At 38.6% G+C, this 26,361-nt stretch overlaps 2 protein-coding genes across 2 annotated transcripts; one reads left to right on the top strand and one right to left on the bottom strand.

Annotated features, from left to right (window-relative positions):
- Nucleotides 1–35: 35 nt before the first annotated feature.
- Setd3 (SET domain containing 3) lies at nucleotides 36–25,387 on the bottom strand. The gene is made up of 8 exons (XM_069112084.1): nucleotides 25,134–25,387; nucleotides 24,764–25,047; nucleotides 23,942–24,433; nucleotides 23,422–23,545; nucleotides 1,984–2,098; nucleotides 1,260–1,412; nucleotides 537–860; nucleotides 36–426 (listed from the first exon to the last, which is right to left on the bottom strand). The coding sequence occupies exons 2-8, from the start codon at nucleotides 24,882–24,884 to the stop codon at nucleotides 301–303; spliced, it is 1,455 nt and encodes a 484-aa protein (XP_068968185.1). The 5' UTR covers nucleotides 24,885–25,047; nucleotides 25,134–25,387; the 3' UTR covers nucleotides 36–300.
- LOC138179371 (uro-adherence factor A) lies at nucleotides 11,850–23,406 on the top strand. Its single transcript, XM_069112081.1, has 2 exons — nucleotides 11,850–13,535; nucleotides 19,890–23,406. The coding sequence occupies exons 1-2, from the start codon at nucleotides 13,404–13,406 to the stop codon at nucleotides 22,887–22,889; spliced, it is 3,132 nt and encodes a 1,043-aa protein (XP_068968182.1). The 5' UTR covers nucleotides 11,850–13,403; the 3' UTR covers nucleotides 22,890–23,406.
- Nucleotides 25,388–26,361: the final 974 nt, after the last annotated feature.

The following is a 26,361-nucleotide window of genomic DNA, read 5'->3' as shown; positions in this document are numbered from 1 at the left end:
ATTTTGCACTGTATACTTGTTAATACACATAGATATATAGTTTGTTCAATTTTTTATATACTTTAATGTATTTTACACCATTTGCTCCCTTTTCTATCTATCTTTCGTCGTTTTGCACGTTATTATATATATATATATATATTATATACGTTCGGTCATTCGTCAAATGATGTGTTAAATTATCCATCATTTCGGAACTACAATTAAATCAGATTCATACAAATTATATTCCATTGTAAGATTCATATTTAAATAAAAATAAAGATTTGATTTCATCGATAGAGATTAAAATTCAGATTCTTAAGCTTTGATCCATTGTTGCACGTATTCGAGCGCGCCTTGAAGAATTCTCTTCTCCGTTACCCTTAATTGAATGGCTAACTTCTTAATTCGCGGCAACGTGGTCTCGAGCAATTGCAGATCTTCCTATAACAAGGGGAAAAAGAGGGAACGCGTTAAAACAGAAAGAATTGCAATTTTCATGCCGCCACAGCGGTTGCCTCGTATTTCAAACTGGTGTCTTATTTCACTTTCACCTTCAGAGTCGTCGGGTAATTAGCAATTAACAGCTGCAGCCTAGTAAGCAGAAATTTTTTGACATTCTCCTCGACAACAGTTTCCAGTGCGCAGTCCATGTGCTTCAAATCGTTAACGCGATCCGACTGGATCCAATGCGCCAGTTCCTCTTTACGCATACTGAATACTCTAAGAAACGCCAACAGCGTATCCGAGATCGGTTCTGTTCCTGGTTTCAATAGAAATTCCCCAACCGCTGGCAGATCTAACTTATTTAACAGTTCTACGCGTTCCTTTTGGAGAGGATCAGCTTTGCTGATCCCAAGCCGTAATTTGAAGCCATCCTGCAAGAATAAAAAGATAAATATTATTTACTTAATCTCTTGAGCAAGAAATAAATGCAAAATGTTTCTTTCTCTATGAGTAAATTATTTGCTTATTAGTCGGTGAAATTGTCTCTATTATATCTATTCATTATGTGTGGTAGAAATAATATATTATGTTGTTATTTCTTGTAATATAATATTATTTTAATTGATATAATTACATTTGCTCTAGGCAAGAAATAATAAATAAAGCCGTGAAAAGAAGCTAATACTTTGAGAAACCTAATAAATAATAAAGAAATAATTTAAAAAGGCTATTCGTTAAAAAATTTGCCAATTATAGTACGGGCATATAGGATTTGCAACATCGTAAAACGATAATAATTAAGGTAATTTTGAACGATAGTAGACACGTACCTGTTCGTTATCCATATAAACAAATCCCGAGTGTACAAAGAAATCGGAATTCGTTCTGGCCCCGTAGCTAATAAATATTTGCTCTGCTTTCTTGAAATCTCTCAAAGCGTAGCATTCGCAACAGTTTAACGTCGCATTGAAATCCGTGGTAATCTGAAACGAAAACGGGCAGAACATAGGAAACTGTCCATATCGCTGCTACGTATCTGACTGTTGTCTTATTTTTGACAAGATGTATCTCAATCTCAAGATTACGAATAAATCGAACCGCTATGTACAATAGGATATCTGTAATTGTTTAGTCTTAATAAATAATTAATAAAACCATTTATGTTATCCAACAATATCCTCGTCTTCAGATTCGTCAATTTCTGAATTAATATTTGGATTAAGAGGAACAATCGAATCCCTCAATGTGTAAACCATTTTTTCATTTAAAAAAGATAAAACGATTACATTTTTTTATAGTATAAGAAAGTAATTAACAACGAAGCGGATGTGGTACATGTTTAACAAGATATAAAATTATGTGTATATACAATTTGTGTACGTGCATACATGCAAACGAAATAAGCAACGTATCTCTATGACGATAGTATAGGTTATGCTCGTATGAATCACCTATTCGATAATCTACTGAAAATATTAATAATAATGAGTATGTCATGTCTGGATACTTCCGTACGATAGTGTACACGTATAAAACACGAATAAATAAACTCACTTTGCTGTTCTCGTGATTGCACATGTCCCACATTGGGATCAAAGCGTGGATCATGAGTGAACCGTCCTTGCTGGGAATTATATTTTGCCTCGTCATTACCGTAGAAACTGCCCAGCTGTAACATTAATATAGATTGAAAGAATTGTAAAATGATTTTCTGCTCGAATATTACGATTTTTCTATTTCGTTGTCCCGATATTCATTAGAATTTTTCCCGTCGCGTAAATCTGCATTCACTCGAAACACAGAATTTCTAACGCGACAACCAATCGCGATAGTATTTTCTACTTGCTTCTGGATTAACTTAAAACATGCGCGAGTTGTTTCATCTTTGAACAGGATAGCGATAAAGGCTGTTTGAGCGTCGATGAACGTATTTCTTCGCTGTTTTTTTCTTTTCTTTTTGCTGTCGAGCAGCGTATAATTCACGTGGCCCACATAGCTGGAGTTTCTCGCGGCAGACCACGTGTTAAACGTTCTAACGAATACACACTCTACTTTTCGATGCCCCGTGTGTATTTTTGTATCATCATACGCGCTCTATACAATTTCGTCCTTCTAAATCTCCCATAGACGCGTCACCTGTTAGTGCCATTCTTCTGTCGAACTATCGACGGTATGTAAAAATATCTTGATAACTATCGTGACACCCTGTATATTCAGACATCGTATTAACCACGGAAGCGGTCCTGAGGCGCGTGCAAGTAACTTTCGCCTTCGTGAGAGGCACGCTAGGTGGCCAAGCCACATACACGCAGCAGCTGTATCTGCTTTTCGGGCAAGAACTTGACCCACAATTCCGGAAATGGAAGTAAAAGAAGATTCATCGCCATCGTTCTCGTCGTCGTCGCCGTCGTCGTCGTCGTGGTTCCCTCGACTTTCTCTCTCGCTGGGGAAACGCTGACTACGAATCCGCTCAAATAAAAATACCGTTTACAGGGAGAAATATCGAACACCTTGTATGGAAGTACTGAATCCGAGACAAAGACTCGTAAAATGGCAACGAAAGCGGGGAAAGAAAATTAAGGAGAGAGAGAAAGAGAGAGAGAAAAAGAATAGATCCGGACATTTAGTCGCTTTCTAAGACGAGATACACGCGTTTACGCGAAACGTAAATTCGCCGGTTTAGATGTTTTTATGGATCCTCGAAGCGACCACTTCGTTTCTAGATCAATTTCTATCGTTACATCGAACTGACGGGAGAAAAATGAATTTTACTTTTACTGTTTTCTCTTTTAGAAACGAGGCGAAGAATCGAAGGATGCTTGGCAAATGAACGATACTTGGAGATAAAACTTGGTGGTAAGAGAGCGAGAATCGAAGGTGGAATAAAAGCGCGGAGGAAGGCGGGAAACGCTGGAGGGGGAAAGGATGTAAACGGAAGTGACCTTGGGAATTGTTGGACATTGAGACATGGCGTATACATAGAAAAATGATTAGGAGGGGCGTACCAAAGGGCAGAACGTAGAATCGAAGTAGGAATAGGTAGAAAGTAATGGGAGAAATGAAGCCGCAAAGAAGATGTATATCTCATAATATATTCTAGGTTATTGCTTAAAATGGACGACTCTACAAATGCATCTCAAGTGCTTTAAGAAACATTTCATTTTAGTAACTTTAATTTTGTATACACAGAATGGATCACGAAAGTGGAACGTGTGCAGTAGCCTTAAGATTTTTGTGCGGCAAGTATGTTTATATAAAAATATATAGAAATTTTGTGTAAAACTAAGCAAGAGAGAACATTTTGCGCGGAAGAACGAGTTAAATAACACTGTAAGCTATTACTTTGCCTGCTACTACGTTTTTGTCATAAATACAACTATCTAATTAATTAAACCGAAAAAGGTAAATCAAGATTCTCCTTCTTCTTCGAAACGTTCACGTAAAAATGTATTACGACACAAAAAAAAAATCGATAATTGTAAAAAGGAATTGATATTTCGTTATAATATTTATTCGAGTGCTCTGTTCTATTAAAAAGTTTGGCACGCGTACAGAGATATCAGAATGGAATATCGAAAAGATGAATATTTCCTACGATGTTCCAAGCTTTTACATCTACGCATATGCTATTTTCCCTCTTTTTCCTTTTACTGGATTTTTCTCTTTTCGTTCGACGATGTTCACGCCAACACGATCGTACAGATGCTTTCTCGTTTAGGCTTGTCTAGGTGGTCACAGTTGGACAAAAGTGGGCATTTTACGAGACAAATGAAAGCTCCGATCGCGTTGTCGAGATCGTTCTGCTTGTCGCGTGGCTATTAGATTACTTCCTCTTACGTAAAAGGAGGAAATCTGGCTCCAAAAGCGGATTTTACGATCAACAAATATGGTACGGATATATGGTGGCTGGCAAAGAGAAGTTTCTGCTCAAGATGTAATTTCAGTCGTCATTGTCCAAAGAAACAAAAATATTTTTTTCACGATTTCTCTATCGTCTCGTCCCACTCGATCTCTCGCGTGTAGCCAATTCAATTTATCAGTTTGTCTACGATGAATCAAGTACGCGACGAAACGTACGAAAGGAAAGTTAGAGGAACGAAAGCAAAGCTACGAGAGAAAACCTACGAAAGAAAAGCCAGAGAAGGAGTGCGAGAGAGAGAAAAAAAGAAGAAACGCTGATCCAATGAAAAAGAAACTCATCATTGTCGCGAGAGAATCAACGTTCTTCGTGGTAGTGGCTTTTTCATTTCCACTACTTTAGCAGCGAGCACAATAAATAATGCATCGCGAATAGGCCACCGGCGTAAAAGAAGGGTAATGCGATTCAGCAAATCAGCTGGGAAACTGGAAGCGAGCAGACGCGTTTACGTGATAATAGAAAATTATATATCCTGTGGAAAAAGAACGGGAAAAGGGAACGAACGCTCGCTTCTCGTGCGTACCGTACCGAGCAGATAAACCGTATGAAAGTTTCAGCCTCGTGTGAAAGTGCGCGCGGCTCCTCTCTCGCTTTACGACTCCGGAGCACACTCTTACCAGCCACGACACATCGTCTTCTTCGTTCAAATCCATCAACGAGATATCGCGTTGATAATAAGTCGAGAATACAGAACAAACTTTTTACCCACGACGCTTCGTTCCCGAGAAAATCGAGTTTGAAAATTCGCCAAGTATACTTGGACTTGACTCGTTCAGAACGAAATGGGAGTAAACAATGGACGGGAGGTTAAACTGCGCGTAAAAATAAGTAAAAAACGTGGGATTCAATTTTATCGTAAGATGCTTCGTCTTCGAGAAAAATACGTTTGAAAATGCGTGCGTATACCCTGGGCCAATTTTTAATTGAACACGCTCCAACGCGTATAATGCGTCAAGTTCGATTAACTTCGACGAATTCGTGTTACGAGAACGATTATGCTCGAAGAAGATATCTTGCAAACGAGAATGGGACAAAAGATAATGTCTGAAAATTTCTTGTGTCCTCAACCTCGCCGCTCGGAGTTTCCACTCCTTGTTTCAACGTAATTCCCACTACTAACTTCGGTAGTAAATCTGTTTCTCCATCTTCGATTTGTTTCCTCGAGTCTTTCGGAAATTCCACCTCGTCGTCTCTTTTCCATTGTCGGAGTTCGAACGTAGAACGCTGAATTATATGTATAAATCTATTTTCTTTTTTTTTTTTTTTGTTCCAATGTCTCGACGTATTAAAATCAGCGATTAAAAATATTACAACTATCGGAATTAACAACTGTTTCATAAATGTTAATTAATTTACGTACTGAAAGAATTCGCTCTGAAATATGAATAAAAGAGATTTACTTCGCGGCAATTCGCTGTCTTTCATGTTTATTACTTATCAAATAAATCCAACTGGTTGAAGTATATCAAGCTGCACAGCCGTAATAAACCTTGCGCAACTGTTAATGCCATCCACGATAGACGAGCAAGAAATTGACACTCTCTTCAGCGGGAATACTCGTCGAGCATCGTACTATTTTATGAGTACAAGTCTTCTCCGAGAATATGAAACCGCGATAAATAACGTACCATAAAGATGAGATCGATACACCAAACTTGATATTTACATATCTCTACGTAACGTTAGATAATAGATAAACGTTAGACTGGCATTACCATCTACATGGAAATCTCACGTTATTTGAAAAATTACGACTTAAACGTTTACGAGAAATATGTACGCGAGGAACGCTATAAATCGGGCGTGTAAAAGTTTTCGGATGAAAAACGAAAACAGATTCTGAGAGAGGGATAGATCGTATTTTGATTTTCGAATCTTCCATGAGATAAATAAATTACAAAATATAATACAGAACGAATATCGAAATTACAATGTAATTACGTCGAATTGTTATACGACGATTGATTCTTTCTAACGATCTATAATTCACGAATTATTAATTAACACTTCACCGACCGCTAGCGGTTCAGCAGCATACGCACGTCCGACCAGCAGAAAGATTGTCAGCAACAAAAAGTCGATTAATAGGCTATCGGTCGGTAAGAGTCGGCGACAAAATAATCGATTAATCGGCTATCGGTCGGTAAAGTGTTAAGTATGAAATAAATGTGTTTAATTTCGGCAAAATTGAGTTGAAATTTTAACGAGTTATAAATATCAGGATAGATGCGATAAACTGCATTATCGATAATCGGCGAGAAGAAATTTTTCTGAAACAAGCTCTAGAAGGATTAGAAAAAGAGAAAAGATTGAGAAGAAAAATAATTCAAAATAGAAGTGATTGACATACAGAAGTAAAATAGGAAGTAAACATTCTAATGGAACAACGCTATGTACAAACACGTTATTCGATGATACAGCTGGTTTTCATTAAGCAACAGAAATATTCACATGCATAAAATGCTAATTAAAAGTGATATTGCGTAAAAAAATCGTGACATCGCTAAATGAGACAAAAGAATTATTCAACGAATAAATTGATTTTAATTGATTTCAACGAATAATTCCTTTATCGTTTGTTATTCTAAGTTTTCTTGATCGTATCGTAGCTGAACTTCAAACAAAATTAACAATAAGACAATTACAAAGTACAACTTGATTATAGAAATTAATTTGTAACTGTAGGTAAGTGATACGAAACGAACAATTAGTCAACGAAGAATAACGAACGAACAGCCTTCTCTCCATCTTTCTCTCCCCTTTTTTCCATGAAGAATATTCTTCTCTCGAATCTATCTTGCAAAATTCGCATTCAACTAAACAGCAAAGTTTTACATGGTCTAATAACATCTGGATACGAACATGTTCTAAATACTCGTCTAAATAAACGAACTACCTAGTTAGTGTAACTCGTAAGTACAAATTCTACAACGTTACCTACCGCGTAGTTTTGTATCCTCTGGTCCAAAGCAAATTCGTGGGACAAAAGAAATTTATTTATTAAATCAATGGTTACGCTCGAACGATTACACCTACATACAGCTATTTGTCGACTGAATCTTCAATTTTGCGTGTGTTCATTATGGCACGAATAAGTGGAATGAATGAGTTGGTCCAGCGAACGATAAGTTTAACGTAAGTACGAACGATGTAGAGCGTCTGCGAACATCGAGACAGGTAAACGAATAAAGGAGGTTGTTTTTAGCGTTGCCAAGATGGCGCGCGTTCTATTGGCTTGACAACTAAGTGATTGCGGATTTTGTCAATACCACCTAGTGACAAAATCCGCGATCACTTAGTTGCCAACCCAATACCTGCATACGAAATGTACGAATTTAGGCAGAGAGTTTCCGTTGGCGAATAAAAAAGTTTCTAACGTAGCATTCGAATACTTTCGTCAGCCTGTGTAGTAGAACTACAAAATACATTTTTCCTATTAGGCTATGATGTACCAAGGGAAATAGGCGCAAGATACATCGAATAGGTTAAGTCGAAGTCGAGGTCTGTGCGAAGTTTGCTTGTGGCTTTAATTCTACTTTACCGAGATTATAAGGACATACGAAGATAAATCTTGCGCCGAGAACAGTATACGGGATGAGATAAGGTATTGCGACAATACATAAATAATTAAATAAATAAATAATCTTTTGCTCTTGGAAACGCTACAAAAACGCAGAACACCTGCGACCTTTGCTCTGAATAATAATTGCGAATTAAATTAAATTGTATTTGATACAAGGACTATCGCTATTTTTCTAAGCTCGTAGTTCTAATTTCTAAACAATGTTCTAGAAATTATTCGATTATACGAGTTAGATGATTCAGCCTGTACGCGACGACCAATGAACGAAGAAGCGTCGCATCGGTTAATTAAAAAGGAAAACGCGACAAAAGCGTAGCTAACGAGCGCGATGAAAGAGAGTGGCGACGACGAAGACGACGAGGACGACAACGACGACGATGATGCTGAGAACAAAAGGAAACGAGAATAAAAGACGAGTCACTGGTAGTTTCGCAATATCGTTGCTCGACTAGGATAGATAGAGATCGGGAGACGAGCTGAGCAGCGCGGCTTCTTGCAGTTCTTGCACATCGTGGGGATGGATGCACAGTCCACTGCACGTGGGAAGGTCGTGCTATGAATCGAAGATCGTGAGATCTTCGCGGAGCGCACTTTCTATTAGAATTCACTCGACGGAGGTTTACCTCCGTATTGCACCGCGATCGCGAAATTGTCGCTATTTACGCTGGCTATTTGTAATTCGTACATACAGCTTTATTTTCCAATGAAACGTTTCTCTGTTCTCAGATTCTACGGTTTATCCGGCAAATGTATCGAGCGATTTGTAGTCGTACGAGATATACTACGAAATGAAATTTGATAATGGGCTTAATTAATTAGTTGATAAATTCTATATAATAAATACTTGTCGATATACATTACGTACATTTTATAATATTTAATCTGTACTTTCGTAAAATATATTTTCGTAAGCAGATACACGGACGGGGAATAGCAACCGAAGCAGCAAGACCGCTCGGATATTCGAACAGTATTATGACTTTTTGTTTTCACATTTTATAGATCGTTGGAGCGTTGTTACACTTATACTTGGTGTATTATATCCGAAAACACTGATACGTGCGAATAGTGCGATAAAAAACATGTAAATAGATATAGACGACTCGCTTGTAACAGACTATGAGTCTAAAGTGTAAATAAATTATTATCATATTCTACAATCTTTGATTTCGAAGTATCAGTGAAAAAATTCGCGAAAAAGCAACGATTGCAAATAAATAGCAGCAAAACTTTGTACAATATCCTTTTTTACTTTCACTGGTAATTTATGCTTCTGCGGTTGCAACAAATTGGGAACGTCGCGCAGAAATCCGACTGTTCGTTCCAGCTGCCGCATTATCCATTATTATATTTAACATCTATACAATATGGTAGCGCGACGTTTAATTATGAAACAAATTATCCTCTGCAAACAGAAATAATGAATTTTTCCTGCCGAGCAAGATCCTACCAACAATAATGGAAATCTATTTAATTGCCGTATAATGGCGAATCAACAGAGAAGATACAGTACGCTCGTTATTCGACGTTTCGCCTGTTCAATTACCATGAAATATACTGTACCACTTAATTACTGAAAAATAAAGCCCGACGTACGTGCCTATTGCTTCATCTCCGTATCTCACCGATTCATTGTTCGATCTAGGAACATGAAAATCAACTTTTAACGTGCTTAATGCACGGCTTCTTAACACGGAAATTTTGTAAACAACGATCGTTGCACAACCGTCGCATAATTAACCTATACGAATTAATGAAATCGTTAATTGCATTTTCGTATTCCATAACGTACCGAGACGTGAGAAAGATTCTTCTTTATTATCTCCACCTGTACGAACGTATACCTCGTATCTGATTAAATCGCAATCTTTTGGTCGAAATACGAAAACTTGGATGGGATCGGAACTATCGCGCCAAATTATTCGTCATATCTATCAGATGGATTGTTATCAACGATCGTTGCTCGCGCGTGAACGCCACCTATCGCAGATGCTTTGGAGAATTTCATAGCCGCCATTTTCATTTCGATTTGAGCGATAAGCTGCGTCCGGAGAGGCGGCAAGAAATGACAGGGGGATGATTTACAGGCGTTGCTGGACGAAGATCCATTAGCCGCGAACGCAAGAAGAATCGGTCGACCAATTAGGAATGACGCAAGCGATAATTCGTTGAAAATTAGAAGAAATCAAAGAAACTTAAAAAAAGGGAAAGTGAATACCACAAACGCTGTGTCGACACGGAGATAGCGTGCTACGATCTTTAAGAAAAAACACAGCAACTGGAAGCTTCGAAACCTGGATGAAATTTGAGAATATTTGTCGGAAGCGATGGCAACGCGAGAAGTATACATTTTTCTAATTTAGTTTCCTGTTCGATTATAGTTTCGTATCCGAAACGGTTCGCGCAATCCTCTTCCGCGTGAATAGCGGAGAAAAAGGCGCCGACGACTCTTCTCGATGCAACGAGTCTTCCGGAACTCGCGGTTGAGTCTATCGAAGCGTGTCTCGTAGATCGGTCGGAATTAGCTTTGCCATTAAAAGAGGCGGAAAAAGTCGCAGCTGAAGATCTTTGGAACGAAGTTCAGATACCTTCGTCCTTCATGACACTTTGAGAACTGTATGCACTGACAAGCGTATAAGCTGAACTGCCGCGTATTTTTGGGACGATGAAAAAGATTCAAAAGGTCGGTCGAAAAGTTTGTTCCGATTTATATTTTGATTCGACGCATGTTTATGGAATTATATAGATGCCATTCTGTTGCACAACCCTTCTCCATCTGTCGCGTAAGTTGAATACTTCGTCCTTACAGAACCTCACGGGTTTTTCGGCGAGAAACTTTACAATATAATTTTTTGTGTCGATCAAAAAGTTAAAAATCGGAAGGAACAGTTAGAAAATAGATGTATGTACGAGCGAGGAATGAAAGAGAGAAAGACAAAAGCAAAACGCCATGACACGAGCGCATCGCGTATCTGTCAATATGTGCAATAAAACAAATTCATTCCTGTTTGAGATGTATTAGGTTATCCGAAAAGTGTCTTCCTTTTACAGACATGTCTTCTACAACGATACATTTTTATACAAACATGAAACCTAATCTGTCGAACGCTGTGATCTTTATTTTGATAGAACAAAATGGATCATATGTAATTTGATAAAATAGTATAAAACGGAAAATGTGCATCCATTATTTCCTTATAAAACGAAAGAAACTTTCCGGACGATCTAATACAAGAGAATAGAGCGCTGTTCGTTGATATTCCAAGTTATTATGTTATACATAAAATAGTTATTCTGTTCTAATAAATTTTGTACTTGATAAAACGTTATATATTGGGGTTAGGTCGTTTCGTGAAATTCCTCAAAAATCGGAAGGAATTTACCGACCGATCGGAATAATATCTAACATATCGACAACAGTTTCGTACTATTCGAGTAACACTAAAAAACACATTCACAACGTTTCGTTTACAGCACTCGTTGCCTTTTTTACTGTTTTATTTAACAGTAGTTGACATTTCTATGGGATACCGCACGTAGGACGTAAGACGCGAGTTCGCAAAGTGTTAAAACGTAATTTTACTCTAGAAAATAATTCCTGCCATTGTTTGCCACTTCTGATTCCACTAGCGAACCACCTTTTTCGCCAGTTTGCACGCGTATACTCGTGTCCAATCGCTAATCTCTCTCGATGACAGACGCATGTCCTGAACGCGACTCGCCGTCGCGACGATTCGTTTCCTTCCTTGAACCGTTTTCGCCCATCTTGGCGCTGTCCTTTCGCTAACAGCAGCTTCTCTCCGCATACGCTGCGAACGCGTCTTGTCGCTACATTTGCAACATTGTAACTTCTACGTAGCAGTTTCTTAAGTGAAGTGACTGATTTCTATGTAAAGTGGAAGAGAGCAGAAATTTTTCGCTTCTCGCGACGCCTGTTCAGCGTCGTGTAAATGGAGAAGAAGCAGCGTGTGCGAGGATGAAGCTTCCGAAACCGAAACCGAAACGAATCTCACGCGTAGCGTTAGTCGATCGCCGCGGCAAGTTCGATTCCTTGTTATTACGAAGGAACGAACCGCAGCTACTTTTTCCACGCACCTAACGCTTCTTGCGTTGCTTGGTACGCGGGGAAGGGACGAGTTATTGCCTCCGGTAACGTGGGTCAGCGATCGTCGCGATGAAATTCATCATCGTCGTGGCCGATCGCTGGCCGGGGAACAGGAGAGCGTCCCCGGCGAGCGTTTTAGTAGAAGACTGCTCTCGAGTTTCACCGACTTACTTAGGACCGAGCACGGAGAAAACCGGCGTCAGTCCGCGAGAACGATTTGCCGAGCGTGGAGGAGCGTGCCGCTTCGAAAGTAACGAAACGCTCGGCCGTAAGGATCCGATCGCACAGTAGAAGGAAAACGAAAGAGGAGAAGGATACGCAACACGAGACTAAATCCACCTAAAAGTGATTTTAACAACGTGCGCGAGATACCGTGTACCGTTGCACGGAAACGTTTGACGAAAATCCGCGAGGAGTCCGTTAACGCATGTGCATTCAGGTTGAAACGAGCGAAATCGCGGGCAAAAATATACGAAGAAGAGAGAAACATATTCTCAGACACGATAGCCGCTCGAACGAAGACTAATCGCTGAAAGATCTGGCACTCGTGTGGTTTTGCGTCGAAACGATCAATATCCTGGTAAAAATAGGTGGAAAAGAAAGGGACAGATTTTCAGACACGACTTTATTCGTTTGTTCGTCGATGTGGTCTACTTTAGAGCGAGCAAAACCGTGGTAAAAATACGTCGAAGAAAGAGAGAAAGAGAAAGAGAGAGAGAGAGAGAGAAGCTATTTCCAAATATCGTATTTCACATTAGAAGAAGCAAGATCGTGATAAAACGGAAGGACAAAGAGGTAAACACACTTGCAAATGCACAGTCCTCGACCAAAAATTCAAACTCGTAGGAAACTCCGACTACTCGCGACTACTGTAAGAGCCGCTTTAAAACAACGAAAATTGTGGCGAGGAGAAAGAAACGTATTTCCAAGTGGAATAGAAAGTTGGTGGAACGTTTGGACGACAGGCTGCGAGGCTGCGTTCCGTCGTTTCTCATTCAACGTTTGAAAATAACGTTCGAAGATAAGGTTCGAAGAGAAAGATCGGAGAATCTGTAGAGGGAGACGAAGACTAGCGAGAACAAAAGCGAATTAACCGCGACGGGAGAAACCGCGAGCCGGTAATTAGAAGCGTGGCAGGACTTCCCAGCGATTCTGCATGAACCCTGAGGATATATTCGGCCTGTGCAACAGGAAGAACGCGATTTTCGTTTTCCTGTGTATAGCGGCGATTTTCGTGCACCTGTTTGCGGAGGAGGAGGAGGCGGCGAAAACGGAGGAGCCGAGCGGCCACGATATCGTGGACGAGCTAAGAGAGAACTGGTGCTTCAACGACCAGGAGCTGTTCGTGTTTCGATCGCACTGCAACGATGTGGAAAACATTCTATCTGCTCTTGTTGATGCTTTTCACGTTCGATTTCCCTCGCGATAGGCTCGCCGGAGCCGAGCGCGTTCGAACGAACGCCGAGCTCGTAACCCGAGACGATGATCAGAGCCATCGGGTAAGAAACGAAAGAGAAATTTCAGTTACATACGCTGCCGACGATTGGTAAATGTTCTTCGGTTCGTGTCTAACGCGCGTTGACGCGTTCGGTGATTACATTTTTCCTATTGCCCTATTGTATATATCGTATCCTAAGCGATTATGATTTCCTACAAGATACATAGAATGCGATCGAGTAACGCGTACGACCGATAATTACTTATCACGAAGGAAACGAAGAGAACATATAGAATAAAATTTATTCGTTCGAGGTTTAGTTTTTCGAGAAAACGCGGACTTTGCAGATTTGCTCGAGACGTACGAACTTGGCTCTAGTTATCGACTAGACGCATTAGTAGACGAGTAAACAACCAGAAGAAGATTGTCTTAAGGGCGAAAATGGGTGAAAAAGGTGGAATAGGATGTTTCCGTTTCAACCAGTTAGCTGTTTCCGACGAGTATACTCGTCACGAAGAAACGGCAATATTTTCTGCTACGTCGAACTCCGTCGGCAATAAAATTAAAAGATAAGACAGCCACGTTTGAACAGCCACGCGTACTCCGTGTGTGACGAGTATATTCGTCGTCGCTTACTTGTATATTTATATGCATTTTAGATACACGCTTTTCAGAATATTCAAAGAAGTCGCAACAGCTGACTGGTTAAGGTTTCGTTCGAAGATGATAGAGTTTGTTCGTGTGTAGTCTAACGATCGATCTAGTACACGCATACGATAAATTTTCAAATTTATTTTTCTCGGAAACGAAGCGCACTTGCTAACAAATTGTATTCTACGTTTCCCACTATTTTTCACACGTAGAACGACGTTCTACCGTTTCTCAATTATATTTATGTAAAATACATATAAATATCGAAGAGAGCACGGGACAAATCACGCTCGAATAAACAAAAATTATAAACGTAACGTACGTGCCAACGTCCAGACGTCCAGAAAAATTACCTATTACTATATGCAACGTTCTTTACAAGGCACAACGCGTGGCACACTTGCGCAGAAGCCTATCGTTGTTAACGTTATTCGTCTCTGTACTATGATGAAATAAATACGATAATAAAATTACCCTGGTAGTGGGAAACCTTTAATAGCCGCTATATGTATTTTACACGAATCCATTACATCGCTAATTAGTATTTTGAAATAATTTTGTCGAAATTTCGAATCTTCTCATTTACGTACAAACTCGACGTCATATTTCTATTACTCAATCAACGACATCAAGCGCTACATATTTTCCTGCCACACAATTTTAACCACCGTTCGAGAAGATAGTCAAATATCTGCACAGAGATGATTCGGTCCAACTATCTCGAACGACCCTCTAGAATTTGTTTAATTTCTCTTTAATCGTCGTACGCTCGTCTCCACGCGTAAGCCTAATCGAACAAAATAATCGATCTAGCAGTTCGCTTGGTAGTTGTTTCATTTTTTCACAATCATTGTACAGAGTTTTGGTAATCTTTTAACGAGTTCGTGAAATTTCTACCTTTTCGATAAGCTGCAAACATTCGAAGGATTCTAAGGATTCTCGTTCAAAGATTCTGCTAATTATCCCGTTATTTGCGTACTGGCCTTCTCGTTTATTTTTATCCTAATATAATCCTCAGATGCTTTTGACACCAACGAATCTTTCTCGAGTCGGAAATGTTCGAATAATCGGCTCTTCCAACGCGACGTGACCGATTGATCGAGTCCGAGTTTGTTAAATTTCGTGCCGTTTGGCAGCGCTTTCGTACGAATAGAAAAATTCGACACGAAAGTGGAACGTGAAACCTGATAGGAGAACGTCTCGTTGGAAGATAAGGCTGCGTACGAATGCTCGCAATAAACAGTGTTATTTTGTTCCACAGTGGTACAAGACACGTCGTTAAATACTCGCCACGCGTCAACATCGAGTTTGTGTGTAAAAGCATCGAACGCTAATATCCAACAATTTTCGCGAAACGGCCTGAACAACAATCTCGAAACGTCCTATTAATTCGAACCTTGTTACTCGTTTCGTAATTCACTGTGTAATCACAGTCGTGATCCTCTGAACGTTCGTAACTAACGATCTTTCCAATCGTTTTCATTGTTTTAATCTTGTTCCAAAAATCCAACCACCGACGATGCTAATTTTACGGACACTTGTTCGCGCTGTCCTCTTTCCCATCGGATCGTCCAATAGAAACAACGACAGCCACGTGTCGACCGAATATATTTCTTGCTGTGCCAGGGAAATTTTAATAATCGGTTTACGCGTGTCACGAGAGGAGACAGGTTGAAAATCGCCGCTGATCGCATACGTATTCCAATTTCGTGTCATCCGACAAGGTGTTACGGCAACGAACTTAGATAACAACCAAAGAAATCGTAAGGCAGTAGGTTAACGACGAGCCCCACAACGAGTTTCTCGTCGTTTCCTTGGCGGTATCCGACGGTGGCAAATGTCAAAACGCACGTCGAGGCCGGCAAAACAAGAAAAGGAAGAAAAAAGAAAGAGAACTGGCCGCGCACAGTAGCACACGACAACCAGAGAAAGAGAAAGCTGGCACCGCGCACGGAAACTTCGAAACTTTGCAAACGCTTTATTTATTTATTTACTTTTTGCATAATACGCGCGTTTAAACGATCTTTGAACATTTGTCGTATTTTCTCAATTAGCTCTTCGTTGACTGATGCCTCTTTCGAAGAACCTTTCGTAACCAAATATCCTAATGCCTCGACGCTCTATTCTCCGAGTATTCTGTCATCCGAACAGAACGTTTGCCAGTTTTTCCTGTTACAATTGTTACGATTCGGGGATCATAGCAGTTGTGACCCAAATGGAAAAAAATATTGCGATATGAGAATTGTTAAATTAGTTTAACCGATTTTGGATACAATGGAATAGCACTTATAAACGAGTAAAATATTTTTGCTTACCGATAAGTGTCATCGATGAGATTTTTTTTGTTACCGATAACCATTATAAATGCAAGAATTTCTTACCACTATATGTATGTATTTTTTGATCGTCGGTAACCATTATCCATGAAAATTTTCTTGGTCGCCGATATTGACCATTATTCGTTCCGTCACGAATAACGGTTATTGTTGAGAAAGACAAAAAATACGTCACAAACAATGGTTATGACCACGAACAATTCCGTCGTGAACAATGGTCATCGCTGACAGGAAAAATTTCTCTCGAGGAATTATCCTTAAATATGAAGTTATCGACAATCAAGAAAGATTTTCTCTCTTCGATAATGGTTATCGGTAACTGGTAAGAACATTGTGATCACTCACAATGGCTATTCGTAGATAGTACTAGAATACTCGAAGATCGGAAACGTAGTGACCATTACTATTTTCTGTTTAAACAAAAATTAAAACTAAAACAATTAAACCTTTTTATCAATGACTTTCTTCGTAAAAATTTCACAAATAACTGTTATCTTTTACGTCTGTCTCGCATGTATCGAGAGACATAAACATCAAATGAAAATAACGAGTACGTAGATAGCTTTCACGTCAAAAATTTATACAGTCTAGCAGCTGAAAAAATATGCGGTCTTTAGATGCTAAAACGAACTAACAATTTCCTTGGCCTCTATTCGAAGAATGAAATTTAATAGCAAAAAAGTAGCTATCCTATTACCGCAATGCTATTTTGCTTTTATTTATTGCTATTAGTTCACATACGAGAGGCTCAGCTGTATACTTGTTTCATTCGTTTATGAACGCGCAACGTTACGCTGTCTCGTAGATCTGGGAAGAAAGATCAAAGAGGAAAAAGGAGGAGAAATCGCTAAGCGATCGTCATCAGCGAATTAATTAATTGCTGCGATCAAACTGAGCGATGAAACTTTCACGATCGATTTGATGGAAGCTAAGCTAGATCGAAACATCGCTGTGACGCGTTACAGATAGATACTTTGCTTTTGCTTATGGATAGTCGAGGTCGAAAAGCGTGCGACGGAAAGAATATATCGCGAACAAGGTAACGGAAATCTCTGTTCCACTTTTTCTCTTTTTTAATGTTATTTAATAGGGCGATAAAGTCACGTCTGAAAGTAAGGAGATTCACGCGACGCAGAAGGACGATGCGCGTTGTAAACGTTACGACGTTACGAGTGAAAATCCACGCGAAATAATGGTCAGTGTCGTTCCTCGGGCGCGAGAGCAGAATTTGCTTGTTTGCAAACCGAGAGAAAACCAGCGAACCGTTTCTACATCGAACGGCGCCGTAGTGTTCTAAAATTTGTTGTTCCCCTTCTAAAGTGACTTAATTTTTCTACGACTCTTACAACCGAATTTCATTGATTTTCTCTTTACGAGAAGAAGATATTAATTACGGTTGATCGGTTCTGTTTCTCATTCCGGAAAAATCGAAACTGAAAATTATTAAGGTGTTCCAAAGAGTTGGTGCGTTCTTTTTAAATATATCACGTTGTACTACTTTTTGGAACGAATAGAGCTGATGCGCGCGTATTTCGTTTCGTCGATCAATTGCATTCTATCGTTCGTTTGGAAGGAAATAGAGGGAAATGGAAAATTCGTGTACTTTTGCGTTTTGCTATTCGAAGTAGAGTTTCAGGGTCATAGTTACAACGCGGTTGGCTCAGGGTCGATCAAGGTCGTAGGTAAAGAGAAAGCGGTTGCATATCTTCGGTCGATACGAAGACGTTCGAATTGTTGGCCTCCATCTTGCAAAAGTCTCGCAACTCTCTTCATCTACCACGTTTTATCTCGCGTTTCAAATTACAGCGCGTGAGCGAAGCCTTGCCGAAATGTTGCATTTCAATCTCATTGTCGTTTCAACGAACGGACATTTCTCGTGTCTGGGGAAAATCTCAACGCATAAAATAGAAATTACGTGAAATTACTACGCGTGCCAATCGGCTGTTCTTTCGTTTTGTCTGCGTAAAGGCTTAAGAAACTTTCTAGCGATAAAAAGATTCCCGATAAATTTTTGATAATAGAAAAACGCGAAATGACTAGAAAATGACGTAAAAAGAGCAGGAAAGTTAAGCGTGAAATTACTAGCCTGAATTTTCTAAATTTTGAGAAACGAATTGATCTCGGCTATTTCTTACGCTACTTTGCTTCTTTACCTTATCGACCTTAATTGAGCGATTAGTGATTATGGCTATCGGATTCTCTGCAAAAATTATTTAGATATGAAAATAATTATTTAATTATCGCACTTATCCATATTCAAAAATCTGCACTTCCGTTTAACCTTCAGCTGATATTGTTGAGTTCATTAACTCATTAACAGATATCGTTGGGTCGTAAGTGACTATACTTTGTCAGAGTGCCCTCTCTCATTGTATGATTTCGTTAAATTTTGAAATTTGAATCGCTCGATATCGCAGTATTTTGTTGCGATACTCCCTATTTTATATAACATAATCACCATCGATTGCTTGTATCGAGTAGAATACAGAATAAAACTAAACTTAAATCCAGATATGTGGATATATATTTTCATGAATACAAATAGAGTAATAGAACCTGAATCGTCGAGAAAATCGTCATGACCTATCGTACTTTTGTATGTTTGTGTATTATATATATATGCGTACATTTATTAGATATTTCGTATATTTTTGCATATCATGCGCATTCTGCAGATTTCCCTATAACGTGCATAGCATATGTACGCACAATAAAAAAGTAACGTCAGTAGTTTAGCGCTAACCTATGACCTAACGATATCGATCGAGATCGAGTCGTTCGTTCGAGTCCTTTTAGCAACCAAACAAGGCTGGTTGCAAAATCTTTAGCGAGAAACTGAAACGAGAAGATCGCTCTTATCAACAGAGGGATTGTTTCGCGTGTCTCTCAAGCTTTAGAAATTTACCGACAATAGGAAAATACGATTGGATAAAGAATGAATCCGGAGAACGTAGCAGAGTTAAAGATACGGTGTAGCTACTCTTAAAATTTGACTATATAGAGGCTGGAACAGCCAAACAACGCTAACTAAGTATCTTCTTTATTTTTGACAACGGGAAATACGTTTAAAGCATCTTTTGAAAGATCGTTCCATCTTTTTTAGCTTTCTCAAAGTTACCATAGAATATGAGAAACTACATTAGTATAGAATATGAGAATGTATAGTATAGAAGATGAGAAACTACATTTGGCAATTTCGGAATTGCTTCGGATGACTTTGAGCGACGAAAAAAGTATTAACTTTCAGTTGAAAATTTCAGTTAAAATTCAGAATAAAATTCAGTTTCGTATATAAGAATGCATTTTCTTTTTTTTTTTTTTTAAGTTTCGCTGGTGGAAGAAGAAACCGCTCAAAGAGCCTGTTATTTCAGACTCTCGCGAACTCAAATAATTCACTGAAGCGTTTATCAACGTTCGATTATTTTTAGAAGGAAACTCGAGGCCGACCGGAAGCCAGGGACGAAAACTTGGGGGCCGAGCTGGTGGGCAAGTGGCGGAACAACGGCGAGGCCTTGGAGCCGAAATGGCGAGACGGTGACACGGTTCCGTTGCTTCCATTTTCCCAATTTTCTCGCTTCTCCCGCGACAAAATCGACAACAGCGAAGAGGAAGACGACTACGATCGTCGTGCAGCGAAATATCGTCAGAACAACAGGCGAGGGACTTTTCTTCGTTCCAGGAACAGCCCTCGTTTACCGTACAGTGACTACGAAGACCGTGAACTAACGGAAAGCAGGCGCGGATACCGTGAACGAGAAGAGATCTTACCACGGAAGAGAAATCGACCATGGACTGGCGAAAACGTGGCTACGTTCAAGGAAACGAGGAAGGAAGACCTAGACAGAGGCTTGGAAGAAGACAAGGAGATAACATCGGCGAGATATCGAGAGATATTTCAAGCACGACCGAACGACTACGAGCACGAATTCAACGACGAAGAGTATCTAAAGCCTCGACCGAGGAAAAGGAGGCCACCGCAGAACTACGAATTCGCTTTGGTGGAAAACGAAATGTTGCGCGAAGGGAGAACAGGAAACAATTCTGCAGCTTGGTCGAGAGTAAACGGCGAAGAAAATGCCGCGGAGGTAGCTAGCAAGGGCGTTGCTCTCTCACAGAACTCCATGGAATTGAAGTCGCTGTTGAAGATGCAACAAGAGGAAGGTCTCAGCTTGTCCGAGATTCTACAGCAGAGGAATCTGACTCTCGATGATCTGTTGAAGGGCAAAGCTGACGTGATCAACGCTCTGAAGATGAGAGACGTCGACGAAAGCGAGGACTACGAGGAATCTGCGAAGATGATGACCAACTCATTCGTCAAACTTTCCACCACCAGGAAACCGCAATGGACGCTCGCTACGGAACCTGTAAAAACAAAGAATTCTCAGAAGGACGAAGAACTGGTAATTTCTATGATTCCGATGAATCGGACAAACGCGAGAGCATCCTCGGACAAAATAAACAACGGCGAAACGTATTCAGAAGTAGGAAATGCAACGGCTGGAAAATCGTTTCTCGCTAATGTCGATCCGCCGCGAGTTAAGATTACGACATCGATGCCATTGCCGGTTGCAACGAATTCCATGGAGCTCTTGCAAGCTGACGACGCCACTGTGAAATCACCGGGCAGTGGTGAAATCAGAGCCGAGAGTTTAGACGAGGACGAAATCATGGAATTCTCTGATTTCACCGATTACAAGAAAGGACGTAGCGGCGTGTCTCCCGTCTGGCTGATGATGAAAGACGAGAATGTCAGCGGCCCTACCGAACTGGAAACTTCCAAGAGTCATCTCGAGGATAGAGGATCCACGTTGAGCATCGAGAAAATACTCAGCCCTACGGAACGTTCAAAATTGACGAACAATTTGCCAATGAGTACTGGAAACCAAGAGCAACTTCTTGGTGATTCGACTAATATTAATAGAAGCGGAATACCCAATGATGAAGACCAACGCGAGGCCATGGACCATTTTGAAGAGGACTATAGCGCTTCTTCCGAGAAGGAATACCAGAGTGACACGCCAGTGATATACTATGACCTGGAACAGAGCACTCAGATTAGTAATTTCACTGATGAGAACGATAGGACCATAATGCAGGAATTAGAGTCTGCGCTGGATGCAATGTCTCGTGATATCAATTCCACGTTAGAGAATTCACGTCAAAGTCTTGCAAAGAGTCCACCCGCGAAAAACGATGATAATAATAATCTGAAAAATCATCAGGATAGAAATGCAACAGAGAAGAAGAGTTACGATGATATCGTGTCGGAAGTGGAGCCAGAAGCCCGGGCCGAGATCTTTGAATTGTTTGCTTCTGGGTCAGCAGGAAAGAGACTGGAGCGTCTTCTTAAATCGAGAAACATGAGTTTGGAGGAACTGATTGCGTTGAGACAGAGAGGATCTAGCAAGGTCCATTTGGCTCAAGTGTCGCGAATCAGAGCTCACAAATCTAACGATGAATATCGAATAAAAGATACGGATAATTTGAAAGCAACAAATTCTTTGTCGCCTAAAGAGGACCTCCACGAAGGAAGAGCGATCGTAAATCATGACAACTACGATAGAGAAGTCGGTAATTATTTGTCAGGATCGACTGAAAACTCAAAAAGCATCGATTCATTGTCAAATTCAATGGATCTCGTTCATCCTGAAGAGTTCACGACCGAACGATCGATGCCTAATGTAGAACCAAAGACTAACAGCGAAGATGCAAAGCTTGTTGATGCTGCAAAGATGAACAACGAGAACGAAAACAAGGAGAGGCATCATACAGTGCAGATTGTTGATCTGTTGACAACGTTCGATTCTTTCCCATTCATGAAGGATATTCAGCGAGAGTTTTCTGGTAATGAAGACAAAAGAAAGTTGCTCGTACAGGAGAGCGACGTTGGCGTGATGTTCATCAACAACGACGCGGAAACGATACGCGTCAACGATACTTCAAACATCGTAGAATCTGGCTTCGTTAAGGAGATAGTAAAGCAGGAACCAAGTTCTATGAACGTTCAAACCGTGTACAGCAAAACTAGTAACATTCTCGGTGAAGATGAGAACAAAAGCGAGAAAGGAAAGACTCTTTCGAAGGTGAAACCGAGCATAATAGCTAGTGGCGCAATTCTTGGTGTAACTCTTGTAGTTTTCCTAGCGATATTTATCGTATGCAGGATCCGACAGAAACAGAAATATAGGTACAGCAACACGTTTTCTAGAGCGGTGTTTCAGGGTCCAGTAATGGCAGCCAGGAAACTATCAAATTCGAGCAGCTTAAGCACCGTGATGGTCAACGTGGTCGCCACGTCAACGGCGAGAAGGCCAGAGAAAAACGAAAACCAAGAACCTACAGGAGAGATGGATCCCAAGAGTGACATTGATAATGACTCGTTAGATGCTAACGACAGCTGGGAAACCATACCTGATTATATGAAATAAATTGACCTAAATGTATTTGTAATAGTCTTTAGAAAAATACAGAAAAAGAAAAAAATAATAACAGTATTCTCACATTTATGTTAAGTTAAAGCATACATATATTAAAAATCGATTGTATACTTTAAATTTAGATACTCAATATGAAAAGCACAAACTACTGCACAGGATTAAGCATTAGTGTAATATTTTGTAATGTAATGTTTTTTATCTGATTTGTACACTGATTTTGTAGATGTGGGCGATTGTACATACGATTGTATAGAGCTTTTGATAATTATTCCAATAACCGATAAAATCTAACACAACATAAAAGATATAAGTTCGCGTAACTTTATATTACATAAGATCTTATTTTGGAACTTCTTTTAATATCGGAAAACGTAGTAAATTTCTAGTAAGCTTGTAAGCTTATCCTTCAAACTTACGTATATAAAGAGTAAAACATATTTATTTATATAAACAACTCATAGGCGAAATAAATTACATTTTATATAAAATATGAAAATATTAAAATCGTTGTTTTATTACTTACCAGTATTTTTCATAAGTAAAAACATCCCTGAGTATAGCAGATACAGCATTATTGTTCTTTTGAAATAACTTATTAAAGTAGGCATACTGTCTCGCAATATTTCTGCATTGTTTCAAAGCGGCCTCTGCAACAAAATTTATGTTAAAACTTAGTAAAGTCGAATTTCGATAGAAAATGAAAAGATTGCTATAATAAGGATACTACTTCGTTTTCCAGTAATTTAAGTAAAGTAACAAAACCAACTCCAAATTAATTACAATAAAATCAGTTTTTGGAACTTTCTGCTGCAAATTCATAGTCAACTAATACTACTTGTAGTAACAAACATTTACACTTTTGAATATAATATCTTTCTTTCTCTTCTGATACAAAAATAGAATGTAATATTATTTATTTTTTGTTAGAGCTACTATCTTGTTGTTGTATATTCTTCAATTAGCAAAAAGTTAAAAATTACAAAATTAAGATAGTAAAAGAAATCAAAATAGATATGTTTTTAATAAATTTCATCGATATTTACCTAATGTAGGGCTGCCTTTAAGTTCATTCATATCTGCAGCAGTCATGTATAGCACGGTTGTATAGGTAGTAGGAAGAATATCCAAGTAAGGTTTCCATTTCGAATATTCTTTGTGTTTTTCAATGAGTAGGGCAATCGCAAGTGCTACTTGCGGCATAAGTTGTAGTAGAGGATCGTTTTGAAGAGCGACCAGCTCTGGAGCCGCATTATGAATACTGAAAATAAGTTCCCTAGGTATCCTTAAAATCAACTCGTTCTCAAGGAAATTACGTTCCGCTTTTAAGCCTAGGTCGTATCCCGGAAATTCAGCCACGCTTGCTCCATATACGTTCGCGCCATTCTGTTTGAGCCAATTTATGAATCGTCCAATCCCCTGGGACCGTTTCGGCGACTCCGTCTTCATTTCCTCCAACTGTTTAACCTTCTCCAAAACCGTTGATATCTCCACGTAATTGTTCCATAGTTGCGTTTCACATACTGAATTAAAGCACACTATTTCAAAAAAGATAAAAATTACTCTTTGTAATAGACTGAATGCATTATCAAAAAATTATTACATATGAGAGGCTCTTTCAACCTCTAAACGAGAGGTTAAACGGGATACATATTTCATGAATCTTAGATTCTCAACGATATAAAATTCATAAAATAATTTTACATTTAATATTAAAATGTATTTGTTTATTTTTACAGTGATAACATGAATATTTAATGCTACCATCTAATATTTTCATCCGTATTACGCGAAGGCGCAGAAAAATGATAGAATTGTAGGAAGAATAAATTGATATGTAAAGATAAGTTCATGAAAATCGTACTCACGAATAAATAGTCTTTGGCACAAGGCATTTATCACGTTTCTGTTCTCTAATTTTGTTAATTGCCTTTGATATAAAACGAGTTCTTCACTTGTGAATGATCCATCAGAGTTTCTTCTGTCCATGTTTGTACTATTTCACGGCACTTTCGTGACTTCTCCTCGCATTTAGATGCATTATAATGTGTAACGCGCGCCTACGACTGGCAAGAATAAACACTTTTCGTCGAAACGAAAATAGAACATTCGACGCTCTGCCTCCTCCGACTCGAGCGACATAACCTCAAAGCTGCAAAGAAGAGCTACTTTCGTTCTGTGTATACCACGAACTCTACTGCACTTTATTGATTTCAATTTCTGTCAGAGGTCACCTACTTTCGCAATCACGCCAAACTCCTTGTCACAATCACATTTGAACACTCTTTCCTTTTTTTCCCTCCGAGATATATGCCAATGCAATTTTCCTGAACAAATTTAATATATGTTCAGTAGTAAAATTAATTGCATCGTTGCATTTATATAACAAAAAGGGACTATTCAACATAATGATTATATTATTTATATTGACATTTACGCGATATAATATATCTTCTTAAACACGCATATATTTACATTCCAAAAGTACACATATGCGTATACTTATATATAAATTTAAGTATCTTCCTCATATTTTGTACATTTCCCCCAAAATTACTTAATAAAATAGAGTGAAATAGTACACAAAGCATAAATAACACAAGTTTCGTTTTAGTATAAGATTTGTATTGTACAAAGTATGGAAATAAACAAATGATTTGAATATTAAGAATAAATTTATATTGCCTTTATATTTATAAAATTATTATTAAGGAGGATCCAAAAACATAGGTGAGATAATTATTTACAAACATAAAATAATGATTTAGTTCCTACTTTACCTTCCTATCTATATTTATAAATGTAGGCACATTATTCATAATAAAAGAATCACAAATGCTTAGTACATATACTATATGTAAGATAACAAGAATGTCAAATTTTGTGAAGTCATTGAAAGATGGGCAATAGAAAGGAAATAATTAAATTTAATAGATAAACAAATTAAAATATATGGTAAATGAAACAAAAATTTGGAAAATGATTTTAATTTGGAAAAAGATAAATATTACCAATAGTTTAACGTTTATTAATTTGATATAAAATTCTTTGTAATACTCGTATTAAGGCTAACAGCCACAATTATGTTTGTCCTTATATTTAATTTTATAATATTCACATTTTATATTTAACGTAAAAAATATTTTCTTTTATATATTTAAGTCATTTACTAAGAATATATTTTTAGGGCCCCCTTAAAATTTATAAATTATTCGATTTGTGTACAACTAAAAATAACGTAATAAAACAATAGAATTTTTCCGCTGCAAAGTAAGATAACTAATTGTAAATTTTTTACAAAAGCAATCAAAGTTCGGACAATAAGTATATAAGTTATTTAAGAACAACAAATTGGTATAATTAATTAATATCATTAATTGAAATATTTTATTTACTAATATCACTACTCGCGAACGTTTTTTATTACCTTAAAACTACATGTGCAATTTTTTGCATTAAAAATGTC

Source organism: Bombus flavifrons, chromosome 4 (genome assembly GCF_040668555.2).
Source record: "Bombus flavifrons isolate JBK064 chromosome 4, iyBomFlav1_principal, whole genome shotgun sequence".
Classification (NCBI taxonomy): domain Eukaryota; kingdom Metazoa; phylum Arthropoda; class Insecta; order Hymenoptera; family Apidae; genus Bombus; species Bombus flavifrons.
Note: the sequence above shows the minus strand (reverse complement) of the source record. Positions and strands in the feature narration are given on the sequence as shown.